General features: G+C 45.2%; 1 protein-coding gene across 5 annotated transcripts in view; it reads left to right on the top strand.

Moving 5' to 3' along the window:
* LOC133350570 (rho GTPase-activating protein 24-like) overlaps window positions 1-23,936 on the top strand; it is a 101,819-nt gene that overhangs the window by 6,893 nt on the left and 70,990 nt on the right. The window contains exons 1-2 of one of the 5 annotated variants that reach the window (XM_061565046.1): window positions 9,026-9,063; window positions 9,993-10,059. The exons of 2 other annotated variants lie outside the window; for them this stretch is intronic. Coding sequence is in view for 2 of the 3 variants with exons in the window: in XM_061565039.1 (XP_061421023.1) it covers window positions 17,185-17,245 (61 nt within the window). In the remaining variant the exon portion in view is untranslated. Of the gene's footprint in view, window positions 1-9,025; window positions 9,064-9,992; window positions 10,060-16,913; window positions 17,246-23,936 lie in introns of those variants that run through there. 2 more of the 5 variants (XM_061565042.1, XM_061565039.1) reach the window with 2 other exon arrangements.

The following is a 23,936-nucleotide window of genomic DNA, read 5'->3' as shown; positions in this document are numbered from 1 at the left end:
GGTCCATGAGCCCAGCGGCCTGAGTTTTCTTTTTGGCCACAGCTGACATCTGTGGCGAGTAATATCTGAAACTCTAAACGCACGTTTCTAAATGTGGAGGGAAAACCCGGAGGGTCTGGAGAAAAATCCACGCGACCACGGAGAGAGAGAGATATGCAAACTCCAAATATACAGCAGGCGTCAACGGTCGGGATCGAACCTACGACCTCCTGCATATCAGGCGAGGGAGTTAACATCTCGCCACCGCAATGCCCCACAGCCAAGCAACTCCCATAACCAACATGGGGCACAGGAAATCACAATCCAGACATGAACTGACCAAAGAAACTGTAAATAGGTTCGTAAAATTTAAAATAGTGTATTTGTATCAATTCCCTATTTTTTTAAAATGTAAGATCTGGAGAGATGAACTCACACACTTGGCTGTAAACACAGGAATCATGTGGCCAGATGCTTTAATTCCACACACTGTGGGTCAGGCCAAGTACACAGGGTACGATTTTTCGTCCAATTTGTGGAGCCAACATAAGCTCTGCTCGAGTTTCTGAAGTACCCACCTCAGGTGGAGTAAATATGATTAATGTGCATACTCTGAAAAATAATGAATTGCTCTATTTAAGGAACTTGGAATAATTCTGGACTCAACATCCTCATGGGTTATCAGGAAATAACCTGGCAAATGTGGACTACTAATGTTATGCGTGGACGTCTGTGGTGCATTCAATTTTTTTTTCAATGCGGTATTTTATAGTACTGTACAGTGTACATGCAATCCTGCAGTGACAATGTTAGTTCTGTGCTAGCCTTGTGGCCACATTTGGAGCTGTTACCCGCTTGCACCGATTGCTTGAATTTTAGCTTTTCTGAATTTTTTGTCAACTAACATTGTTGACAAACAAGGGTCAAATCATTGCGAATGTGCTTAATTTCAACAGATCTCAGAAGCTAAGCAGAATTGAGCATGGGCAGTGCCTGGATGGGCAATCACCATGAATGAAACATGGAATGGGCTGCTGCGAGGCTACGCTATTGGCAGCAGAGAGCAGTGCGGAAAACTCCGTTGTTGTTCCCACATCTAGGCTATCGCCTTCAACGACTCGCACTGACCAGTGGGGTGAAGTATGGTCAAATAGCCCACAGGGCCTGCGTGGTGTGGGGAGGCCCTCTCCCAATAGGAGATTGACAAAAGGGCTGTAGTTGTATTTGTACAATGAATGTGATGGTACAGCATTGTCAGACCTAAAGCCATTGTCTGGGCAAATGGGTCGAGGAAAGGAAGTCCCTCTCCCTATATGGGTGTTGAGGTGTCCATGCTTTAATCCAGCAAAACTTGAAGGTGGGGTTGGAGGCTAATGCATAGATGGAGCCTGCATGTGACACTATCCTCCTGCAGGTCAGTGAGTCGGCGCTTGTAAGAAGTGGTGCAGAGAGTACGTTTCAGACGTTCTGTCCGGAGTGTAGTTCATCGTTCTCCCCCAGCACGTGTGAATTATCTCCAGGCACTATGGATATCCCTTCAATGCAAATACAAAAATATAATTGGCCAAACACGAGACCCTTCTGAAAGTAAGTGTTGAAATTCATTCAACAATATCTGGAGTGAATTAACAACTTGTCCTTTTAATATTATTCCCGTCGACCCATGAACGCCTTGTCTGATAAAAACACAAATTTGAAAATGTTTATTCCTATTGGACACCCATGTACCACAGCTAGGATGCTTCGTACCACCGTTGCGCTAAAGCCAAATCACAGTTTATTAATGTCGTAATCTTTGCGTTTGATACACATAATTCAATTGTGGGTGAACAAATACTAATAATTTAATTCATGTCCTGCTAATTTGTGCAAATAATTCTCGCAGTCATGGCATTCCTCCGTGGTCTACCTTCTGCCAACTGCTCCCCATTAAATTCAATCTCCAAACGATCACGTGCTCCATCCTCGTACGACCAAGGATTTGTGTCGCATCCCTCCCTGATATAAGCCCTCCCGAGTTCGCAATCGAGCAATGATTTGTTTAATACGTAGGCTTTCGCGACAAATATTTTACCAATTATTTGTCCGGCTTGTGAAATTTGCTTCCCGTCCCAAATAGTTTTTTTTTAATTATGATTTAGAATTAACTCGCTCCGTCTCTGTCTTTTTTTTTACGTGACTTTACCGAACAAACCAAAGAGTATGAATCCTTGCAGTCACGAAAACTTCAAATCTAGAATTGCTGCTCTGTAGTTTGAAATGTAGCTCTCTGCTGGCGACATTCTTCTCAGAGGTCGCAAACGGGTTTTGATTCCTTACCCGTACCCGTACCCGGCCGCACCAGGGTCGCAAACGGGTACCCGTACCCGGCCGTACCCGTACCCTACCACATCTCAAGGTGCTGGATAGGAAAGATAATGCGCACATCAAGAGGACTGGACTCAAAGCATATATTTTCTTGTGATATTTTGTTTTTCTGTTGTTGTTTTTTTAAAGGGGAAAAACTGACCGGCCGGTTACGGGTAGGGTACGGGTATCGGGTACCTGATTGCGACCTCTGGGATGAAGCCATGTTGCAGGCCCGGGTGGGTTGATTCTAGGAACTTGAATTGTGAGAAGAGACAAGACGTTGGGAAATGAGGGACAAACGGTGACTCACCAGTGACTCACGGCCTACCCGTACCCGTACCCGGCCGCACCAGGGTCGCAAACGGGTACCCGTGGGGTACAAGTAGCCGGGTATCGGATAGGGTACGGGTATCGGGTACCCGGTTGCGACCTCTGATTCCTCTCCTCTAGGCGCGGTTCGTCCACTAGGGGCGTTGGGGCGCCGTTCCACCAAGCAGCTGGAGACGAGAAAATGTTTTTTCTCATACAAAATACTTTTCTATAAATTGTTTTGTTGTATTTAAAAATATATAAAGATTTTTTTTCAAACGTGAATTACCTAATGAAGATAACATTTTAATATTTTTGGTTTTTTCGGTAAAGTCACGTAGGTAAACAATTAAAATTAATAAAAGTAAAATAAAATAAAAATCACAACGTTTTGGAGGCAACACAAGCTTCCGTCTTCAGGTGGAACCGTCACAGCACGCTGGAACCGTCACAGAACGCTTGCTGTATCAAGTAAGACTTGATACAGTTGCCTCCGAAACGTCGTGATTTTAATTTTATTTTTTATTTTATTTATTTACTTTTATTAATTTTAATTTTTACCTACGTGACTTTACCGAAAAAACCCAAGAATATGAATCCTTGCAGTCACGAAAGCTTCAAATCTAGAAATACCATTTTTAGTTGTTCGTATTAGAAACCGCTGCAGCAACACAACAGTCCGATTTGTGCCTCGGGGAGGTCTCGGGGTGGCTGTGAAGGCGTCCGAGTGAGAGATTTTCACTTCGTTCCATTGTAGCCACGGCCGTATGGGACCCATTCAGGGCGGTGAAAAAGTCGCCCGTGGCTGTAATGAGACGATGTCCCGACGCTGGGTTGCATCGTGCAAATACAGCAGCTGCTCACGGCTTACAAGCTCGCGGCTCTTGGCAGTGTCAAAGGGGTTGTGTGGTGTGGACTTTGTTGATTGTTTTCTTATTTCGATGTAAAGCTTTCGTGACTGCAGGGATTCATCTTCTTGGTTCTTTCGGTAAAGTCACGTAGAATGGAAATAATAAAATAATAAAAATAGAACTTCGTGAGAATTATTTTATTATGTTGTATTTTCATTATTTTATTATTTCCATTCTACGTGACTTTACCGAAAGAACCAAGAAGATGTTTTCTTATTGTTTATAAACGCCGACCGTTGGTAGACAAGGCAGTTGTATCACTTTCACGGGAAGGCCAATAACATGACGAGGTCTATCTTAACTAGAACACCATCTTCTTGGGTCTTTCGGTAAAGTCACGTAGATAGGTTCAAAGAAATAACGAAAAGAATTACAAAAAACTACGACGTTTCGATCGCAACGCAAGCAATCATCATCAGGAAGGGGACAAAACGTCGTAGTTTTTCGTTAATTTTTTGTTATTTTCATTGAATCTATCTACGTGACTTTAACGAAAGACCCAAAGAATATGAATTCTGCAGTCGCGAAAGCTTTAAGTCAAGATTTAGAAACACCATCCTTTGAGAGGTCACTCACAACAGCCCCACCTGGTGGACCTGTCTCGACCCACCACTCCTCTCCTCCTCCGCCGAATCACTGCGTCTCGCTGTGAAATGTCTTTATTACCATCCTGCCGGTTTGCAAACTCCTTTTCCCCCTCTCTGCCCCGTATGACTCGACAGGTCAGTTTCTCCCCTTTAAAAAACAACAACAGCAAAACAAAATATCACAGGAAAATCCATGGTTTGAGTCGAGTCATCTTGATGTGCGCATTATCTTTCCTATCCAGCACCTTGAGATGTGGTCAGAACATAATTATACAAATCTGCATGGGATTGTAATTCAATTGTACCGGTCTCGCCTACTGTTACCAGTACAAGTCCATTGTCATCCTAATACTGCATCCCTAATTAAAAAAAAAAACACATTTCTCATGACCAAATCACCTGGACTGTGCCTGCTATCGTTAGATCTTGGAAGTTAAGCAGTGATGTTGAGCCTGTGTTGTGCTTGGATGGGTGACCACCAAGCACACATTTCTTGTCATAGATGGCCATGAGAGTACATGGTGGTCAGCAGAGAAAAGTGCTTCTATGCTCCCATTTATTTTCCCACACTTGTGCCCAATATTATGACATCATGTGATGTAGCAGCATTGTGGCATAGTGCAGAAGTAATATAACTGGCTATGTGAATAAATTTGGAGCCCCTGGCTGATTTGTGGCAGTACATTGTAAGTTCCATTGTGAACATGCCATGGCTATGAGAGGTTGCTCTACATATGGGTAGCATGGAAGCCTATTATTGCTGAATTATCGATATTGTAATGTCAATCCGCTGCTGAATGAAGGCCTCCCCATGCCATATCGGTCACGAGGGTTGTTTGGACGTACTTAGCCAGGTTGCAGAAGTTACTCACCGCTAGCCATCAAACAAAGACGGTCACTGCATCGCACGCTGCGGCCGTCTGGAACGCTCTTCCGTCCGATATTAGGAAGCCACCGGAGCTTTGCACTTTTGAATCTAGATTGAAAACTAATTTATTTAGAACTGCTTTTTGATTCGCACGTTTGGCGACGTATGGTTCGAAAGAAGTTCACCATGGAAAATATATTCGGCCACCGGGTTTAAAGTGCAATACGCTAACCACTGTACTAACGCTCCACTACCCGAATTCTAAATATTGTGAGCTAATACTAGAACACCGCTAGCATGCCATTACTCACGTTACGTTTTTCACAACCGTGTGTGACAAAGCCAGGCCTTTGTTTATGATACACCCCAGTGCTTTCAAAGAGGTGTTCAAAACTGGCTTGTGGGAAACAGGGGGAAGGTGTACCGATGCTGGTCAATGATAATGTTATGAATGTTTTTTTTTTTTTTAAGCCCGTGAAAGTGACTTTGCCGACAGGAAAACTCAGGCGGGTTTTTTTTTCCTCCCTCGCCACCAATATGTTTTTTGTGGTTTTCCCCTGCGCGTTGTGCTTTTGCCTCGTCCGATCAGGGCACCTTCGAGAATCTTTTCACGCGTTTGTTTGTTTGTTTAACGACCCTGTAATGAAATTGCTTAAGTGGATGTAAAACAACAACAACAAAAGTCCCCGACACATACAAAATATTTCATTGGAAAGTCGCAAAGGAAACATCGCTCGCGACAGCGACTTTTTGTGCAGCCCGTTCACGAACTGCTCCCTGAAATTTGTTGAAACTTTGTTTTAGGTCCACGAGGTCAGTGGGCACTCAGAAACACCTCGAATAGGATTCATTTTAACCCTTGCAACGTGATGATATGAAAATGTCACCGACTTTATGCCCAACGTAAGTGACGCGTTCGCTATTCAATGGCCACGCTTTTCCCTCTTTTTTGGGAGATATATCAAAATATCTTGGGCACAGACACCTGGTGGCTTTATTAGATAGTCAATTCTTCAATTGTGTGGTTTACTGACCAACAACATCAATTTCAAATTGTGCAAATTTCTGCAGTGCCAACCGGTATGGTACAAATCTAATTGAATCTCAATGTGCCTGCATCTCAAGAGTGTACGCTGTACAGAAGCAGCACGCTTATCTGATGATTAGAGAGAGGTACTCAATCATAGGCAGCGGTAAAACAAATAATGGTCTTCAGCCTGATATTGAACATGGGCAGGGGGAGTTGACAGCATATTCAAGTGGTCTATTTGGCAGTTCGCAATGTCTTTGTGGACCAGTTGAAGGGGTCTTGTTGAGCGTAGAGAGAGATGGGGACTCAATCCAGGAGCTGCTTAGTTTGGGTGATGATGAGACACACTCAGAGGGGAGTAAAATGACAGTCTTCACGCAGCCCACCTGCTAGGGCATTATCACAACTACTTTCATCAGCGGGCCACCGTTGATCAGCATAAACACACAGCTGTGATGGAACACTGGGATGCGTTGTCAGGATCAAGAGCACATGGGTACGAATTGAAGTCAGTTTAAGATTGCTGATTTTTTAAAATGTATTTTTCATTATGATTTTTTACTTGAGGACCAAATCTAGTAAGTACAAGGATATGCAATATGCCAAAAAAACCAGCAAAAACAATTCCTCTTTCCAAACTTGCAGTTTGATATTTGAGAGTGAACAAGACATTGTCCTGGGTTCATCGGTTCTTCGGGATTACTCACGAGAAACTACTAATTATTGTTTGCTGTCGGAATCACAATATTTCTGAAATCGTAATAAAACGACGTTCATTATTAATGTATCGAAATATGTTTCGTCATTATCATCATGATCAAGATCGTACTACTATAGTAGAAAAATATATTGAAAAATGTCGGGTTGTTCATCATCTTGCTTTTAACTCGAACACCAACAGCAGAAACTAGAAGGAGCAATGTGGAAGAAAATAAATCAGCAAAAGCAAATGACCTTTCCAAACTGCAAGTTTTAATTTTGAGAGGGAATGGCCTGATCCGGAGAAAATAAAAAAAAAGTTTTGTGTGTTCGTTGCTTCGTTGCGAACGCTCACTCAAGACCCCTATTGACGGCTGGCTGCATAACAAGATAGTATTACTGAGAAGGAAAAAAACCCATCATCATCGGATTACTTTTGAGTAATTTAAGTGCTGTGTGTTCTCATCATTGTCACGATTACATGACCACATCACCGATGCATTGAAAATATTTCGTTTGTCCGCCCGTCCGCTTTTAGCTCGCAGACCAAAATTAGTGCACGGATGAGCTCTCCGCGTGCGTGGTTACTATTACGACTATTTACTACCCATCCTCGTATTGCCTCGGCGTGCACGCAACGGCTGTGACCGTGAAACGGTGCCAAAGGGCCCACAGTAGCTCGTACAGTGGACGCGACAAACTTTGACAGCTTTGTTTACTTGGGTAAGCTGCCCATTGGTTTCCACATGTCGGCTTGCAGCAATGCCACATTTTGACATTACCTTTGTCCCAGGCTCGAGAAAAATGTTACTCTGCTCGTTCCTAGTTCAAACGTTAAGACCTTCCCCTCCACATGTGTGACATATCTAACAGTAACGCCACTGGTAGGGAGTGATTTTATCCAAGAGTAACACCATTGACGAGAGTTATGTTTGGGAGTCTGATTTAGCCAGAATCGTGGCTAACGCCTGATGGAGCTGGTTGTAATCACCAGCGGAACGCCGTACTCGAATTGTAAATGTTGTGGGTTTACTCTCCAACACACCGGTGTGCTGAAGGAGTAATTCTTTGGCACGTTTTGTTTAAGTGACACATCTTAATAATTGGCGGTGTTGGGTGGCGGTGGGTTCAGTGACACATTTATATGTATGCGATCTAACCCAACTAAACCGTTATTATGGATAATATTAAAGCCGACGTGTTAAACAGTCTCTTTTTTACGTAAGCAGGAAATATTTGATATGAATGATTTTATAATTCACAGCCCTTTGTCGATCTAGCCCGTATTGGTCGTGGGCATTGTTTGACCATACTTCACCGCACGGGGCAGTGGGCGGCTTGGCGAAGTGGTGGCGGGGGAGAGTGGGAAGGAGGGGGGTGAAACAGCGGGGAACTCCGGCAACCTGAGTTTAGATTCCCAGCCACGGCTCACATCAGTGGCGAGTGATATTTGAAACTGTCCCGGGCCCCTTCTTCCCACTCTGCTGCAAAGAGGTCAAACCCACGCTGACCTCAGCCGTGGGGGGTTGTTTCACCATACTTCGCCATCCTTCGGACGCTGTCTTTCCGACAGACCTGTTTTTCACCTGAGGACGGCTGCTTGCGTTGTGGCCGAAACGTCGTGAGAATTATTTTATTATGTTTAATTTTTATTATTTTATTATTTCCTTTCTACGTGACTTTACCGAAAGAACCAAGAAGATGAATCCCTGCAGTCACCGTGCTGGTTACTGTGGATTGGTAAAATCAAGGGGGGGGGTGGGGGCAGGTACAGAAGTGCTTCAGATGTTAGCCATGGCTGGGAATCAAACTCAGTTCACGAAGTTCTAACCACCCACAATACCTAAAGTTCTTGCTCCATACGTAAGGTAGTGCGTGTGTGTGTGCGCGCACATACCACATCAATGGTGCAGGTAGCTTGCCATCGAATGGCGTTACTGACTCGCTGCACGCAAGCAGCCACTAGCATCTATTGTGTGCTCGAGTTGAGGGCCCCTCTCCACTGTATACCACTCACAAGTGGAAACGTTTTGCAAAGAGCAGGAAATTAGCAAGTGCAGTCGCAGCATTTCTCGCCAATCTCAAAAAGGAGGAATTATTGTGCCCTCGATACACGGCGGCGTTAATTATTATTTTCACCATCAGCGTTGTGTTTACACCGGCCTCACCACGCGTAGGTGTATTGTTTGACGATGTGAACTTTCCGTCTGTTTGGCGCATGGGGAGGGGAGTGGTCAGGGAGGGAAGAGGTCAGGGGACGGATGTGCCGTGGCGCGTCTCTTGGCCGTTCAGGTTTGGAGGCTGCCTGCACACGAATGTCCCAGCATCGACGTGAGTACGAATTCAACGGGCACACCGTAGAACACCCCCTGCTATAGTAACGGGCACACCGCAGTACAGCCTGCTAAAGTAATCTTGAGTTGAAGCTCTATAATAGTAATGCAGTGAACGATTCTCGCTCATGGGCAAAGTCAGTGACGATTATCTGAACTGGTCATGGTCGACTCAGCCTCAAATGGGTACCTGGTGCGGTGTGTAAACATCGCCACTGGGGAGACAAAGGCGGTCGGGCGTGGTTGCTGGCCACCCACCCCCTCGCGTGCCGTGCCGGCCTTCATAGGTGCTCGCTAACAGCACTTGCCCCAACAGTCTGTTGAGGCTATACGGGTGACCTGTGTCTTTGTTGTGGTGTGGTGAGCAGACTTTCGTGTGCGTTGTTCATTACGGTTGATTGTGATAGAATGCGATGCAATGGCAAGCATAGTACATGGCGGTGAGTGTGGGTTGTTGTAAGTGTTGAGGGTTGGTGAGTGGCAGGACCGGTTCGGGTATCGCTCACCACTGGTGTTAGCCGTGGCTGGGAATCGAACTCGGTCGACCGGCTTCATAGCGCAGGACGCGAACAACTTCACCAACTTCTCCACCGTCACTCATATCGCTAGTGCACAAATTACTGGAATCGTGTTTTCGCTACGAGCTATCACAACTGAATGTTATTTAAGCTCTGTTGTCGAGTACTCGCATATTGTGTTCCACGTAACCGCGTTGTTAATGCGTGGGCAAATGCCTGGAATTCAGGCGCACATGACACACAACGGGAGTCCGTGCTTGGAAGGGCTATTTTTAACAAAATCTCGTCGCACACATTCTGAAAAACACGATCGTGAAAACGTGCGACTCAAACTGTAAAGCCGCGACGCTGTCGCCAAACTAAACGGAATTTGCGGGTTTCTTCTGCACCGGTCTCTTGGATGCAGCAGGGCTGTCAACGTGACCTTGTCAACAGGGTGGAGACGGGAGCGGGAGAGGGGGGAGACACACGACACGGTAAATTTTTAAACAAAAATTTTAACACGCGTTAAGCGCTGAACAGAAAGAGTTACCGATAGTATCTGCTTTCGTCCGTCGCGCTTTCTTTGCTCGAACTCTCTCTGTCTGTGTGAAGAAAGGCTGTGGCGTGGCCACCCATCGCCAATATGCTTCTGTTTCTATTTAGAAACGCGCGTTTGAGAGTATTCGGCTGCTATGAATGATGTCCACGCAATAAGCCATTGCGTCGAGCTGTCATTTGTGGCCAGGTCGCATCTGAAAAAAAATAAGAGCTATATATCTTCTTGGTTCTTTCGGTAAAGTCACGTAGGAGGGAAGTAATAAAATAAAACAGCTCTAAGTCAAATTATAGTTTCTGTTACTTGACTGTCACAATTCAGTAATTTAGCAGGGTGGCTGAGCTTTCAGCATTTTATTATGCTTTATTTTTATTATTTTATTACTTCCCTTCTACGTGACTTTACCGAAAGAACCAAGAAGATGAATCCCTGCAGTCACGAAAGCTTTAAATCGAAATTTAAGAGCTATATAGCTCAGTGGGCCTTACCTGGTCTAATAAAAAATAGTTTATATTCTTTGGGTATTTCCGTAAAGTCACGTAGATAGGTTCAAATAAAAAATAAAATAAAAACTATTTTTCGATCACAACACAAGCGATCGTCCTCCTGATGACGATCGCTTGTGTTGTGGTCGAAACGTCGTAGTTTATTTTATTTTATTATTAATTTGAACCTATCTACGTGACTTTTAACGAAAGACCCAAATAATATGAATTCCTGCAGTCACGAAAGCTCTACGTCAAATTATAGTTTCGTTTACTTGACTGTCACAATTTAGTAATTTAGCAGGGTGGCTGAGCTTTCAGCAGGGGTGGTGGTGGTGGTGGGGGGGGCTCAGCCCCCTCCAGCCCCCCCTGGGAGTCAGGATGAGGCAGACAAGCCACTCATGGTGGCTGCAGTGGCGATGTAGTGGTGGGTGCCCGTCACACTGCCTCTCCGTGAATGATCAAAGGTTGGCTGTGTTGGACGGTGTGGTGCTTGCTTTGGCTAGGGTGTCCACAGTGGATCATAATGTTCATTTTTGTACAACGTTCATGGACGTTCATAAACTCTCCGGTGTGCGACCGCGGTAACTCAGAACAGACCATGGGACAGTATAACGTGGACTCATTTCCGGCTTCACAAATACGAATGAGGCATCACAGACATACTGAGAGATTGCAGAAGCAGGTGGCTTCTGCAATCTCTCATTTACTTGATACAGCTGTCGTGGCTGTGACGGTACCACCTGAAGACGGAAGCTTGTGTTGCCTCTGAAACGTCGTGATTTTTATTTTATTTTACTTTTTAATGTCTTCTATTCCTGGTGCAAATTGTCTGGATGAACGGCCTCGATGTAAAATTCTAGCCGTTGCTTCACATGGTCATCAATCGGCCTTATGAAGAACACGATTTTTTGCGAAGAAAAAAGAACAAGTAGCGCTTGGCTTACACGAGCATCCTGTGTTGGACGTATCTCTTCAGCTGGAACAATGACAATTAGATGCTTATTGTCTCTGTGGCTCACATGTTGGCGTTGAGTCCAACTTATACACGAATGGTTTCTCCCAATGGGATGGTTCCTGTATTGGCCTGGCAATTGTTCCACCGATGCAAGGTTTATTATTTTATTTCCAGTGCCGATTGTAACTTTTACCATTTTAAATAGGCATTTGCCAGTTTATTGTTTCCTGACTAAGGCCTTCTCATGAGTGACTCGGTCACATTCCTTTATCCATCGCTGTGGTGATGTCCTTCAGGTCATAAGAATGGCACCAGGGCAAAGGTATTATCCCCCAGAACTGGACTAAATCACTAAAGCAAATGCTCACCAGCAGCACTCGAATCTGCCCTCCAGTATGGATCAGGGGATGCTTGTTAAATGCTTTTATGGAAATGTGAAGGAGGTAGTATTAGCCGCTATACTTTGGGCTGTACGCAGCACGTGCGACATTGTAAATATTGCTCATATTGCTCGTGACATTTAAAGTTGGGGGATGAGAGGTCTAAATTAAAAATAGTTTTTAAGCTTAAACTCGATATTTTGTAAGCTATTTTTATCTCTTATTTTTTTTCAGTGATTTAAAATATAAATAATGAGCACAGTTAGTGACGGCACAGAGACTACGACTTGATTCCCGGCCAAGGTTAACATTGGCTCCTGAAGAAGCTCCCAGTGAGTAGAGCGAATCGTCGGGACATCAGTGGTGATTGAAATCTGAACCGGTCCTTGGCACCCCCTTCACCAACCTGCGTTGACCAGTGTGGTGAAGTATGGGTAAACAACCCCCCATAACCGATGGACAAGGCAGGGGGGAGGCCTTCGTCCAGCAGTGGATTGACATGGAGCTGTACATTTTCACGAAATTATTTATAACAGGGATAGAAAGGTGACACGCTGTTTCACTTGGCCACATTCTGCATGGGTCACTGCCCTGTGGTAAAAATACCAAATGTAACTGCATGGCTCACAAGTCACAGTAGATTAGCCAGACTGAAATAATATCTAAATAGAGACCGAACATTAATTCATCCTTAAATTACATTTCGCCTGAATAACCTTTGTGAACACCTCCCGGTCAATGGCACTGTATCTGTGCGGAATTGCACAGTCGAGTGACATTTGTCGTTTTGGGTGCAACTTTTTCGACGCGAAAAAAGGTTCCTCAAATCTTTGTGGCTTTCATTTATAATTTAAAACGTGTTTCCCAAATTCTACGAGTGGCATTACACAATTTAGAAATGATGTCTAAACGTGTTTTTTTTTACTGTACCTTGTCTTGTTTTTCAGTTTCTACATTTGAGGAAAGGTGGACAATTAGCGCCGATGCCATCACGATTTAGTTCGCTGAACCCTTGACCTCCGCAATTCGCAGAGACTCTGTCGGAACCAACAGCTGTTGCGAGTTCGGTAAAGACACCCCGAGAGTTGAATTCGGTGAAATCGCGGCAATGACTTCCGCTCTTCTTTGATCCCACGTCCAGATGCGGCTCCGCGTTCGGCACCCGCGTCTGACTTCTAATCCCTGAGCTGAGTCGAACGGTGGGTGGGGCGTGCGGGTGGGCGCACGATGGACACGTCTCCACTGCACATCCAGGCAAAACTATTTAAAAATAAAATAACTGAAAGGCCATTGAATTATGGGGGACATTACTTTTCTTGTCTTACCGAGGGATGTCTTTAATTCGTGTAACCCGGTGAAGAATGAAAAAAACATTTAACGAAATACCTGCTGCTTTTTTTGAAGGAATCAGAATGATCACCCAGTGTGCGCTAATGTCCTGTGAACTTTCAGAACCACGGTGACTACAAAGGCCATTAATGTAAATGTATTTTTAATGGATACAGTCTTGGTGGGCCCTAAATTGCTGTCCCTAGCGTATCAGTTCCCAGGTGACCTCCACACGTATTGTACAATTGAATTTCCATTAGTTTCTACAGGATATGTTTGGAGACTTCGAATGCGCATCTTTTCGCATAACCGCTGATGTCTGAGTTTCTGTTACTTTATTTTTTTGCTGATGAGGTCATATTTTTTTCCTGTAAGCACTTCACGTCACCGCTGACTTGTACGTGAGGTGTCAGTAGAAGCCAATCAAAGAGTAGATTTATACCGACGATCAGCAGGTAGTTTTCACGTTCTTCCATGTGCACGTGTGGGTGGGTTTACTCCAGATACTCTAACTTCCTCCAAAATAAAAAAAACACTTTCAAATTTGACCAAAGTAGGCCGCTCCATTGGAATAAGTTCTGGACAATTTCGCAAAGCTTTCCAAGGTAAATAAAAATAGTTTCGGCAAGAGTGCATACAAAGCCCCCCTGTGATGGTTATCACCGGTGTATCTCTTGATCTTTGCCATTGGCGTAATGTAAAGAGACCTGTTTGAGTTACACGGTAGCACATGGGGGGGGGGGGGTAACACGTTGGGGTGATGGACACAGGACGGATGACGAGCACGATGTAACTGCGTTGTGCTTTCAGCCTTCTGTCTTGGCACTGCAAGTGGCCGGTCCTTGCATCAAATATAATCGCGCGCCACCTTTTGGAGAAATATTTGCACGCGCTTTCTGGTACAGTCTTCTTGGTTCTTTCGGTAAAGTCACGTAGAAGAGAAGTAATAAAATAATAAAAACAAAACATATAATATTATATTATTTATATTTTATTATATTATTTTATTATGTTTTGTTTTTATTATTTTATTACTTCCCTTCTACGTGACTTTACCGAAAGAACCAAGAATATGAATCCCTGCAGTCACGAAAGCTTTAAATCGAAATTCTGGTACAGTGTTGCATCAAGGTTCCTGAAATACAGTTTTTTCCCCCCCCCCGCCTTGTAATGTGGGCGCTGTGAGTTGTGGGTGATAAAAAAAATATGCCACGTGGTTAAGTATGTATGTATGTTGAACTTCTTTCACACCGTACGTAGCCAACCGTGCTAATCAGAGGTGTGGAGAAAGGACAACAAACTAAACGCTAAAAGCATTTCTCAAGAAATGAGTTTTCAATCTAGATTTTAAAGTGCGCAGCTCCAATGCCTTCCTAATATCGGAAGGAAGAGCGTTCCAGACGGCCGCAGAAGCGCATCTGAAAGCGCGTGATGCCGGTGACCGTCTTGTTCGATGGCGAGCCAGAAACCACCGCTGCGAGATGACCAGAGTTCACGTGATGATGGTTCACGCTTCTTACGGTTACAAAAAGGAAACAACGGGTTATGGAGATATCATTGCAGGGTAAGAGTTAGAGGGTGACCGAGGGCCAGGTCGATGTTGGTGGAGCGAGATATGGGGATAGTGAGTGATTACGGAAGAGGCACAGAATAGCAGTATGTGTGAAAATTCATTAATTTAGCGGTTGACCCCCCCCAAACTGCAATGACCCGCAGAGGTTTGTTGTTCTATAAGCCACAAAACATGTTTTCGCATCGACACGTGGATTATAGCTCGATTCCACTCATCTGCGAAAGATGCGCGAGTTACAGGGGAGATGCGGCACATGACTAGCGGATAAATGAATCCACAACGACTTCGCGGACGATGAGGTTCAGAGTTTTTCCAAGACCCAAATAATGCAAATCTGCCATATACTGTACGTTGAAGTCGAAAACGAATCGTTTCAGCAGAGTCAGTCTGTGGCGATGCAAAACAAAAATGGTAAATTCAACAACAAAAAATCTTACGCCCGCAATTTCCCTGCAGCTCTGCATGATACACTCCCTCTTCTACGGATCGTTGTCCGCAAACCGTGTTCAATCTGCCGCGGAACTCCACTTGGATAGCTCAAAATCCTACCTCCTGTCCTACCTCCGACAGGCAACTCATTCCGCTGTTGGGGTTGGCGTTTCATGCGCATGATGGCTGCTGTTTGTGCCATCGACCAACCTGTAACTTCCCAAGTCTCTGGATCGCGCGTGTATCCGACCCGCCACTGCACTGCGTCGTATTTAATTTGCTGTCGGATGTCTGTGGTGTTGGTTGTACGTTGAACTTCTTTCGCACCGCACGTAGCCAACCGTACTAATCGGAGGTGCGGGGAAAGACAACAAAGCGATGCATGAAAAACGGGAAAGACGCGTGTGAAAGGTGGACAGGTGAAGAAAGAAGGCCTTGGCATTGGCATTTGTTTTGGGGTTTTCGTTCTCTCTCGGTGCAAACCCACACGGGTGGCATCCGGCTTGAATCTGGGCTGTGTGGGCGAGTCGAATGGTGGGGGGGGGGGCTGCGTTGGCGAACTGCGTGCACGCGTGAAATCTTCCGTCGTACCCGTCGCTGCTGCTGCTGCTGCGGCGGCTGCCGTGAGTCATTGCGTTCGACTTTCGACGACTTCCCTTGCTGGAGCTGTAGCGGGGTTGGAGCCGTGGCAGTGCGGCAGCCGCGTGGCCGCATTGCAAATTGCGCCGGGCGTGGCAAGGTCACAGGGCTCTGCCGTGGGCTTCTCTCTGTCAACGCGTTGGGCACCGCTGCTCGAAAACGCGGGCACTGAAATGATGGCAAAGCTCGCAAAAGCCACGGAGAGTTTATGTTCGAGCTTCCGGCCCATGGGAAACAGTCTCGATGCGTGGGGTAGTAATAATGGCTATGGTGGTGCGTGAAGCGTTACAGTATTTTAAACGAAGAAATGCCACGACTTGCCCTTCGCTCCAGAAGTTGTGCGGTGCGGTGGAGGGGTGTTTCCATAAAAAAAAAAACCGCGTGAAGTCGCGCAATGTTTCATTGCACTTTTAACACACCCGAGATGTTGCTGTTAACGGTGCAACAATTTGTTGCGATGGTTAGGTTTGTCGTTGTTGCTTGATGGACAGCATTGGCTGGGCAGCGTGCTCTCTACGTCGTGGTATATGTCACAGGCGGACCGCACTCTGCTTCATAATGAGCGCACGAAGTATCCGGCACGACGGTTCAAGTAAGTGTTTCAATAATCTTAGCTTGACGACAAAGTAATTTCCGAGGTACACAAGGACTACATTGATATACATTAGCTTTTGTTTAGACATCTGTCATTGGGGAGCAGCGGTGATGAATCCTCCCTTCCCCCCTCCCCTCATTTCCTGGCAATCCTGGGAGGATTTGTAATGGGCAACTGGCGGCTCCGGATCAGGGGCACGCGGGTTTAATTCTGCGGGAATCAGCTGTGAGACAGAGAGAGAGAGAGAGAGGACACGCGCTCTCTCGCTGGTGCGTGATAACGGCACTTGCCACAGCAGTCTGTTAAGGCTATACGGGGGATCCTTGTCTTTGTCGTGCGCTCACTCTGCACACGCACACATACGCGCACAGCCCTGTATCTGACTTTTCGTGCTTGTGGGATTGCGGTCTCCTGATGACGGATGCGATTGGCTCCAAGGCCGTCATTTCCTTCAACCTGCCTCGCACTACTGTAACGGGCGATGTTCTTGACAACTTCCATCGCCTTTTCTCGAAGCTGCCAGTGACTCTTTTCTCGCGGAACGGCTGCTGCTGTTATTATGGAGCCCGCTTGAGTCCGGAGGATGCTTGGCTTTGTTTTTATTTTATATATATTTTTTAAACCTCAGTTTAATTTATTCCGTCATTTTTTTTTTTGCGAATCGACGGCTGAAAGATGTCACTCAAGCAACGGTTACAGTCGCTTGACCTGGGGAAAATGGGCACCAATAAAATAGGTAAGGCAGTTGTTTGTTGTGCGGTTCGTGCTGTGTGTTTTGGATATGCGTGCCCAAGTGGGCCCCTTCCTGATTCTCGCGTGCCCGAGCGCTCATATCTCACTGGAGCCGAATTGGTCTCTTCGCTGGAAAACCCAGCGTCATGTGCATCAAGAGTTCAGTTGATGAAACGTTGAAGGGACCAGTTGGCCTGAAAGGGCCACGTTTGCTGTATCGGTTTATACGCTCTGGCAGTTCACTGTGGGCGAAAAAGAGAAGTTGGGCGATCATAAAATAAAGTCTAAATGTCATGAAAACCCAGCCTTCCCAATGTGGCACTTTCCAATTTGGCGTTTTTTTTAAGCTTTCACAATCGCGAAACGGCAGTTTTGAATTACATTACTTCTTGGTACTATTTTAAAACATCTAAAAGTAGAAAATCCTTTTTTTCTCTCTCTCTCTGATGCTGAGCAGATATGGTTCATGCGTTATTGCCTCTCCAACTCGTGATCGTGGGTTTCGGCAGGGAGGGAAGAATTAGGGCTCCCGGCTAACTTGGCACCGTTGACTGAAAAACAGGCGGCATATGCTGCGGCACAGATGTTGAGTTAATATTTGTGAGACTGAGCCAGTCTGACTGTTTATTGCCCTGGAACGGCCAAGAACTATCGCCTATGTGCACTTGCCAGTCAAGCCTGTAACAACATTAAACTACTATTTGGAAATACATTATTATTATTATCCTCTGAAATTATTTCTGATGTTGTGCCAAGTCACATTTTAAACGTAAAATATTGTACGTCCTTTTCTTTATTCCGATGTATATGACCACTTACACGAATTCTGACCGTATTTTGTAAGTATACCTATGAATATGTATGTTGAACTTATTTCGCACCGGTCGTAGCCAACCGTGCTAATCGGAGGTGCGGAGGAAAGAAAACAAAACTAAACACACAAAGCGATGCGAAAATTGCTTTATGCACACTGCAATGTACTTGTTCATTAGTCAACGTGTTAAGTACCATGTACTTCACATTTCAAAAACGCTTATGTGTATTATCTAATATTTATGTGAAAAACAGACGTGAATTGTGGGCCATTTCTGTTCGCACTTAACGCGAATGTATTGAAAGGAACTGTTATCAAGTGTTTTGTTTTACATATGGAAACCTTTTAGGAAAATATACATACAGTGCAGTATAGCCACAAACATTGCTATCCACATTCACTGCAGGCAGCTTGTAGAAGGCCTACTGTATAATGGATTTTAGTTTAGAAATGTGTTCAGATTAGATTTCATTGTGTGGCGAAGGTGTAAGTCATAATGGTACACCCACTCAAAGATGACTTCATAGTTCACGAGTGTATATTTATCACTTACATATTATTTACGTGTGTTGCGGATAGCTTGCAGTCCTGAAGTATTTGTACAACATTATAGAGTGGAGTACTAGAAGACTTCTAGACATCTCCTGGGTCCTGTGGAGGGATTGGGTTGGGGGGCCTTGGGGCTTCCAATTGGAACCTACAATTAGTAGAATCTAAACTACTCAAAGTAAGAAATAAATAGACAATAGCATTAATGATTTTTGTTTCAATTATATTTCACAAACAACGTTTTGCCCATTCTTAATGCTAAAACATGTTAGGATGCAGTCCCCGAGGTACAGGAGTGAACAAGACATGTGTAAACCGAAATTGACACGAAACATTTTTTAAAATAATTGTTTAAAGTTATTTGTTCCTAACCTATATTTTTTTCCCTCCGCTTAAGCGATGAGCATAAAACTCACTGACTTTCAATTAAATTGTTCAAATGTGTTCAGAGTCGCGTTGGAAGATGGGCCATAAGTGAAGTTTCTATATCGTAAATCAATCCACGGTGGCCTTCACACAGACGTAAATGGGTATCGAAAATCAGACAGTCGTCAACCGGATGTCATGTTTCCAAAATTTAAAATCAACATTTTTACAGACATTTAAAAAGACGCCATCAATATTTAACTGAATATTGTTTCACAAATGCTACGCGCTTCAAAAAATCGGGCTGTTAGTGAACAAAAAACCCATCCAGATAGACAAACAGAGCAACAGACAAACTCACACTTGCTCCATTGTAGTGTGGTGGTGATGATGATATTTATCGGTGTTTTTGGACTCAAGTTGGTGTTCTTCATGTTGAGCTTAACATCGTCGATACGTTTCATATGGCTACGGCCTGATGACCACAGTACCTGGAATGAGCCCGATTTCATCATACACTATCTCAGAAGCTAAGCAGATTTGAGCCTGGATAGTGCTTGGTTGGGCAACTACCATGCATAACAGGAGATAATATCTGCGGAGCTATGTGGTCGGCAGCAGAAGCTAGTACAGAAAAATGTTGTACTGTACTTCCATCCTGCATCTATGCTGCCCACTTTCACCAACCTGCACTAATCAGCATGGTGAAATATGGTCAAGTAGAAATCCATATAGAGTTGCCTCCTCTCTGGGTTTGACCCGGACATTCCGAGAATTGTGACTTCCTTCACAGTGTGTTCAGGTGGAAAAAACAAATTCGCACCGATGTCTGATCGCGGTATTTTATTGAACCGTATTACGCACGGCTGTATAATGCACGGTCTTGATTGACCTCGGCTTATTGAGAACTACTTCTGGTTCTTAGGTTTTTTCGGTAAAGTCACGTAGGTAAAAATTTTAAATTAATAAAAGTAAAATAAAACAAAATAAAAAATCACGACGTTTCGGAAGTCACAGCCACGACAGCTGTCGTGGCTGTGACGGTTCCGCCTGAAGACGGAGGCTTGTGTTGCTTCCGAAACGTCGTGATTTTTTATTTTGTTTTATTTTACTTTTATTAATTTAAATGTTTTACCTACGTGACTTTACCGAAAAAACCCTAAGAATATGAATCCTTGCAGTCACGAAAGCTTCAAATCTAGAACTACTTCTGGGTTTGGTCTGTGGAAAAAGGTGACGGTGAACCCTCCCGCGATAGGGTATGGAGAAATCCTTAACATCCAGCAGTGGATTAACGAAATGGCTGCGCACACCTACATAGCCTGCGCAGATGAATCTGTACAAAACTGTCCCTTGATTAATTATTTTAAAAACCACTGCCTCAGCCAAGAAAGTCAGCTGAACGGGAAGATCTCAGGCACACCAAGTTGCAGCAGATTCTAATCTTTCCCTGTGCGTGGCAATATGTTCAGGAGCTAAATACCAATTTCAAGGTCTGCTGGCCACGCAAGGGCTTCAGGAGAGAGTTTGTGTCGTGCTGCTATTCCTCCTCCGTTGCAGGAGCACAGACTACAGTGGTTTACTGTGTGGTCCACACTTTGGTGTACATGGGCAGCAGATATGACTTGGATAGCATTGAGCCGAGAAGTCCCACAGTATAGAAGTCAGAGGTGTGGACTCGAGTCATGTGACTTGGACTCAAGTCAGACTCGAGTCATGAATTTGATGACTTCAGACTCGACTTGGACTTGCATAACAATGACTTTGTCCCACCTCTGAGGTGTGGACTCGAGTCATGTGACTTGGACTCGAGTCAGACTCGAGTCATGAATTTGATGACTTCAGACTCGACTTGGACTTGCATAACAATGACTTTGTCCCACCTCTGATAGAAGTCCTGTTGAGCTGACCAATACGGTGTCATTGTAGGCATACGGCACATGGTCAGTACCTTTTCGAGAAAGGTCCATTAAACATTTGAGTATATTTTCATGCTTTTCAACTAAGGTTTAATGATGCATCCATCAGCTCTGTCTGTCATAGCGGGGGGAAGCGACTGTGTAACTCTTCTGAGGATGATTCGGTGTGAACTAACCTGTAGAACAAAATTGTGTTGCTTTTAAGGGCTAACCCTATTGAAAATAGCCAAACTAATCCAATGTTTTCCAAAATCTGGAGGCCCAACTAGTCTGAAAAGGTTTGTGCAAATACGCGTTTGTCCATTATAGCTACCGATCGTTTATTCAATGGAGCTGATCAAATGCCTCCGATGACAAAAGCATGTTGGAAGGCGTTACATAATCCATGCGCATTCATTCATGATTTTTCCCGACTTGGTAAATACGGTATTACAGCTTCGTTTTTTGTTGTAGCACGTCAAGAGACGACTTTGAAATCAGCTCAATGTTAGGTCTGCGCTACAGTACTTTCATCGGCCACACGATGCACACCATTTTTGCCCTCCTATAGCACAGAAGCCCACTCAACAAAGCTTCCGGCAGAACAGATTAAGTTTGACATCTTACAGAGAGAGGCACGAGCCAACTGTATCTTGCGAGAACACTTGATGACAGATGAGATAGATAGGCTGACGTAAGTGCGTACGGCTGTTGGGTCACACGGCGACTCACTCCATATAGACGGGGCAGATTCGTTGCAGATGTTTTGGTCGGGGATTCCAACAGCAGCCGTGTGCTCCCGCTCACACTTCTATTGCAATTGTAGAAAAAAGCACTCCCCATTCACGACGCATTTGGCACCAGGGCTCAGCCAGTGCGTGCGTGTGTGTGCGTGCAAGTCGTGTGTGGCCAGACACTGATCTTAGCGTCCGTTTGGTTGTGCAAGTGCCTTTGGCTTCACCATTGTCTTCATTGACAGGCGGTGGAATTTGATGGAATGAGATGGCACGGATTTGCTCATGTTCATCCCACCCGGTATATCCTGCCTCGTCTGAAAGTCGTCTCCCCAATACGGAACTCCCTCTCCCGAAGTCCGATCAAGCATTCTGTGTCTGGGAATAATGGCCACGCTGAGAGCGACAGTGGTTGACGGTGAACTACTCGGGGAAGTTTACAGCCCCGCAATTGATTTGCTTACAACCCCTGCTGGCGGAAGGACCGTCTTGTCACGAACCAAATCTGCTCGGCATCAGAGAAAGGCATTTCCGCCGGGTTACACGGACGCTATCATAAGACGTGCGCGTACACATACTGTACTTTACCCCACCACACACACGTAACCTGCCGACCGATCGACGAACCGTGGTTTACCCACTTTCACTGCTTGGCGGGCAGGCGGCGAGATTTAAGAAACTTGGCACAATGTTTTAAATGCCGTGCCGGGAGATCAAATCGAACCGGCAACCTCTGGGATTGCAAGTCCAGTGTGCTCACCATTATGCCGTGGCAGCACACCCGATGAAGGTTCTATTCCATCGATGTTGCTTCCAAGGTTTTAATTGTGTTACTGTGATACCCCGATTTACGTCCCCCCCCCCTTCACGTCGTTTGGCAAATACCCACGCAACTCAAATCGCTGGCAGCATCGTCCGTCGCCTCTCCACCCACTACCGCCCTGCAAATCGCTTTGATTGACGTCTTTTCGATATACGTCGTCGCATCCTTCAGGAACGCATCCCCGACGTACGCCGGGGTACGACTGCATTCTGAATGTGCCATTGAACGTCGTTGTCGCCCATTCTGAGCATGACCGTGAGATTCCGCGCAATACGGCTCTTGACCCACTCGTGCTCTAAGCCGGAGAAAAACCAATGTTCATTCACACCGCAAAAAAATAACGACGTCCCTTTCTCGCTCCACTGCTGAATGAAGGCCTCCCCACAACACATCGGTCGTGGGGGTTGTTTCGCCATACCCCACCACGCTGGTCAGTGTGGGTTGGTGAAGGTTGGGGGGGAATCAGGACCGTTTCAGATATCGCTCGCCACCGATTGTAGCCATCGCTGAGAATCGAACACGGAAGACGGGCCGATAATGCGAGACTCATTGTGCTGTCGCGTTACACGATGCTCTGCTAATGTTCAATCGACCACCATTTGTTTGGACGGACACAATTGGAGAGGCCCTTGGTGAGCACGATGGAAGGAAGCAATACACGCACCAGAGAGACAACTGATATAAAACTATCTTCTTGGTTCATCTTCTTGGTTCTTTCGGTAAAGTCACGTAGAAGGGAAATAATAAAATAATAAAAATAAAACATTATAAAATAATTCTCACGACGTTTCGGCCACAACGCAAGCAGCCGTCTTCAGGTGAAGAACAGGTCTGTCGGAAAGATAGCGTCTGAATGACGCTGTCATGACGTTGTCATTCAGACGCTTTCAGACGCTGTCTTTCCGACAGACCTGTTCTTCACCTGAGGACGGCTGCTTGCGTTGTGGCCGAAACGTCGTGAGAATTATTTTATTATGTTTTATTTTTATTCTTGTATTATTTCCCTTCTACGTGACTTTACCGAAAGAACCAAGAAGATGAATCCCTGCAGTCACGAAAGCTTTAAATTCGAACGGATATGAAACTACTGCTGCGGGGAAAGCGGCGAAAGACAACCGTGCCAGTGCGTGATGAATGTGCCGCTTTTGCCGCGTTGGAACGCAGTACTGTCCTGAGTGTGCTCAACAGAATTGGACTAATTCTAATTCCTAGGTGAGCTTACTATCTGTACTGCACATACCTGCCTAAGCTGCTACGCATGTGTGGAGCGATGCCTTGTCGTAATTGATCTAATTCACATCGCGTACAACGGACCACAAGTAGCTTCATAGTCGCACTGGCGGAGCCAGTGGGGGGGGTGGCACGTTGCTCCCCAATGATCCGATCGAAATCCCTAATGTCGATCGGATCATTGGGGTTTATTAGCAATAAATCGGCATTTTGCGACCCCCACTGCCACTGTGTAGCATATTATTACGTGCCAGGGACTCTATGAGATGATAGGACAATAG

The sequence above is a fragment of the Lethenteron reissneri genome, chromosome 34 (genome assembly GCF_015708825.2).
Source record: "Lethenteron reissneri isolate LAM-NWPU_2019-01 chromosome 34, ASM1570882v1, whole genome shotgun sequence".
Lineage (NCBI taxonomy): Eukaryota > Metazoa > Chordata > Hyperoartia > Petromyzontiformes > Petromyzontidae > Lethenteron > Lethenteron reissneri.
Note: the sequence above shows the minus strand (reverse complement) of the source record. Positions and strands in the feature narration are given on the sequence as shown.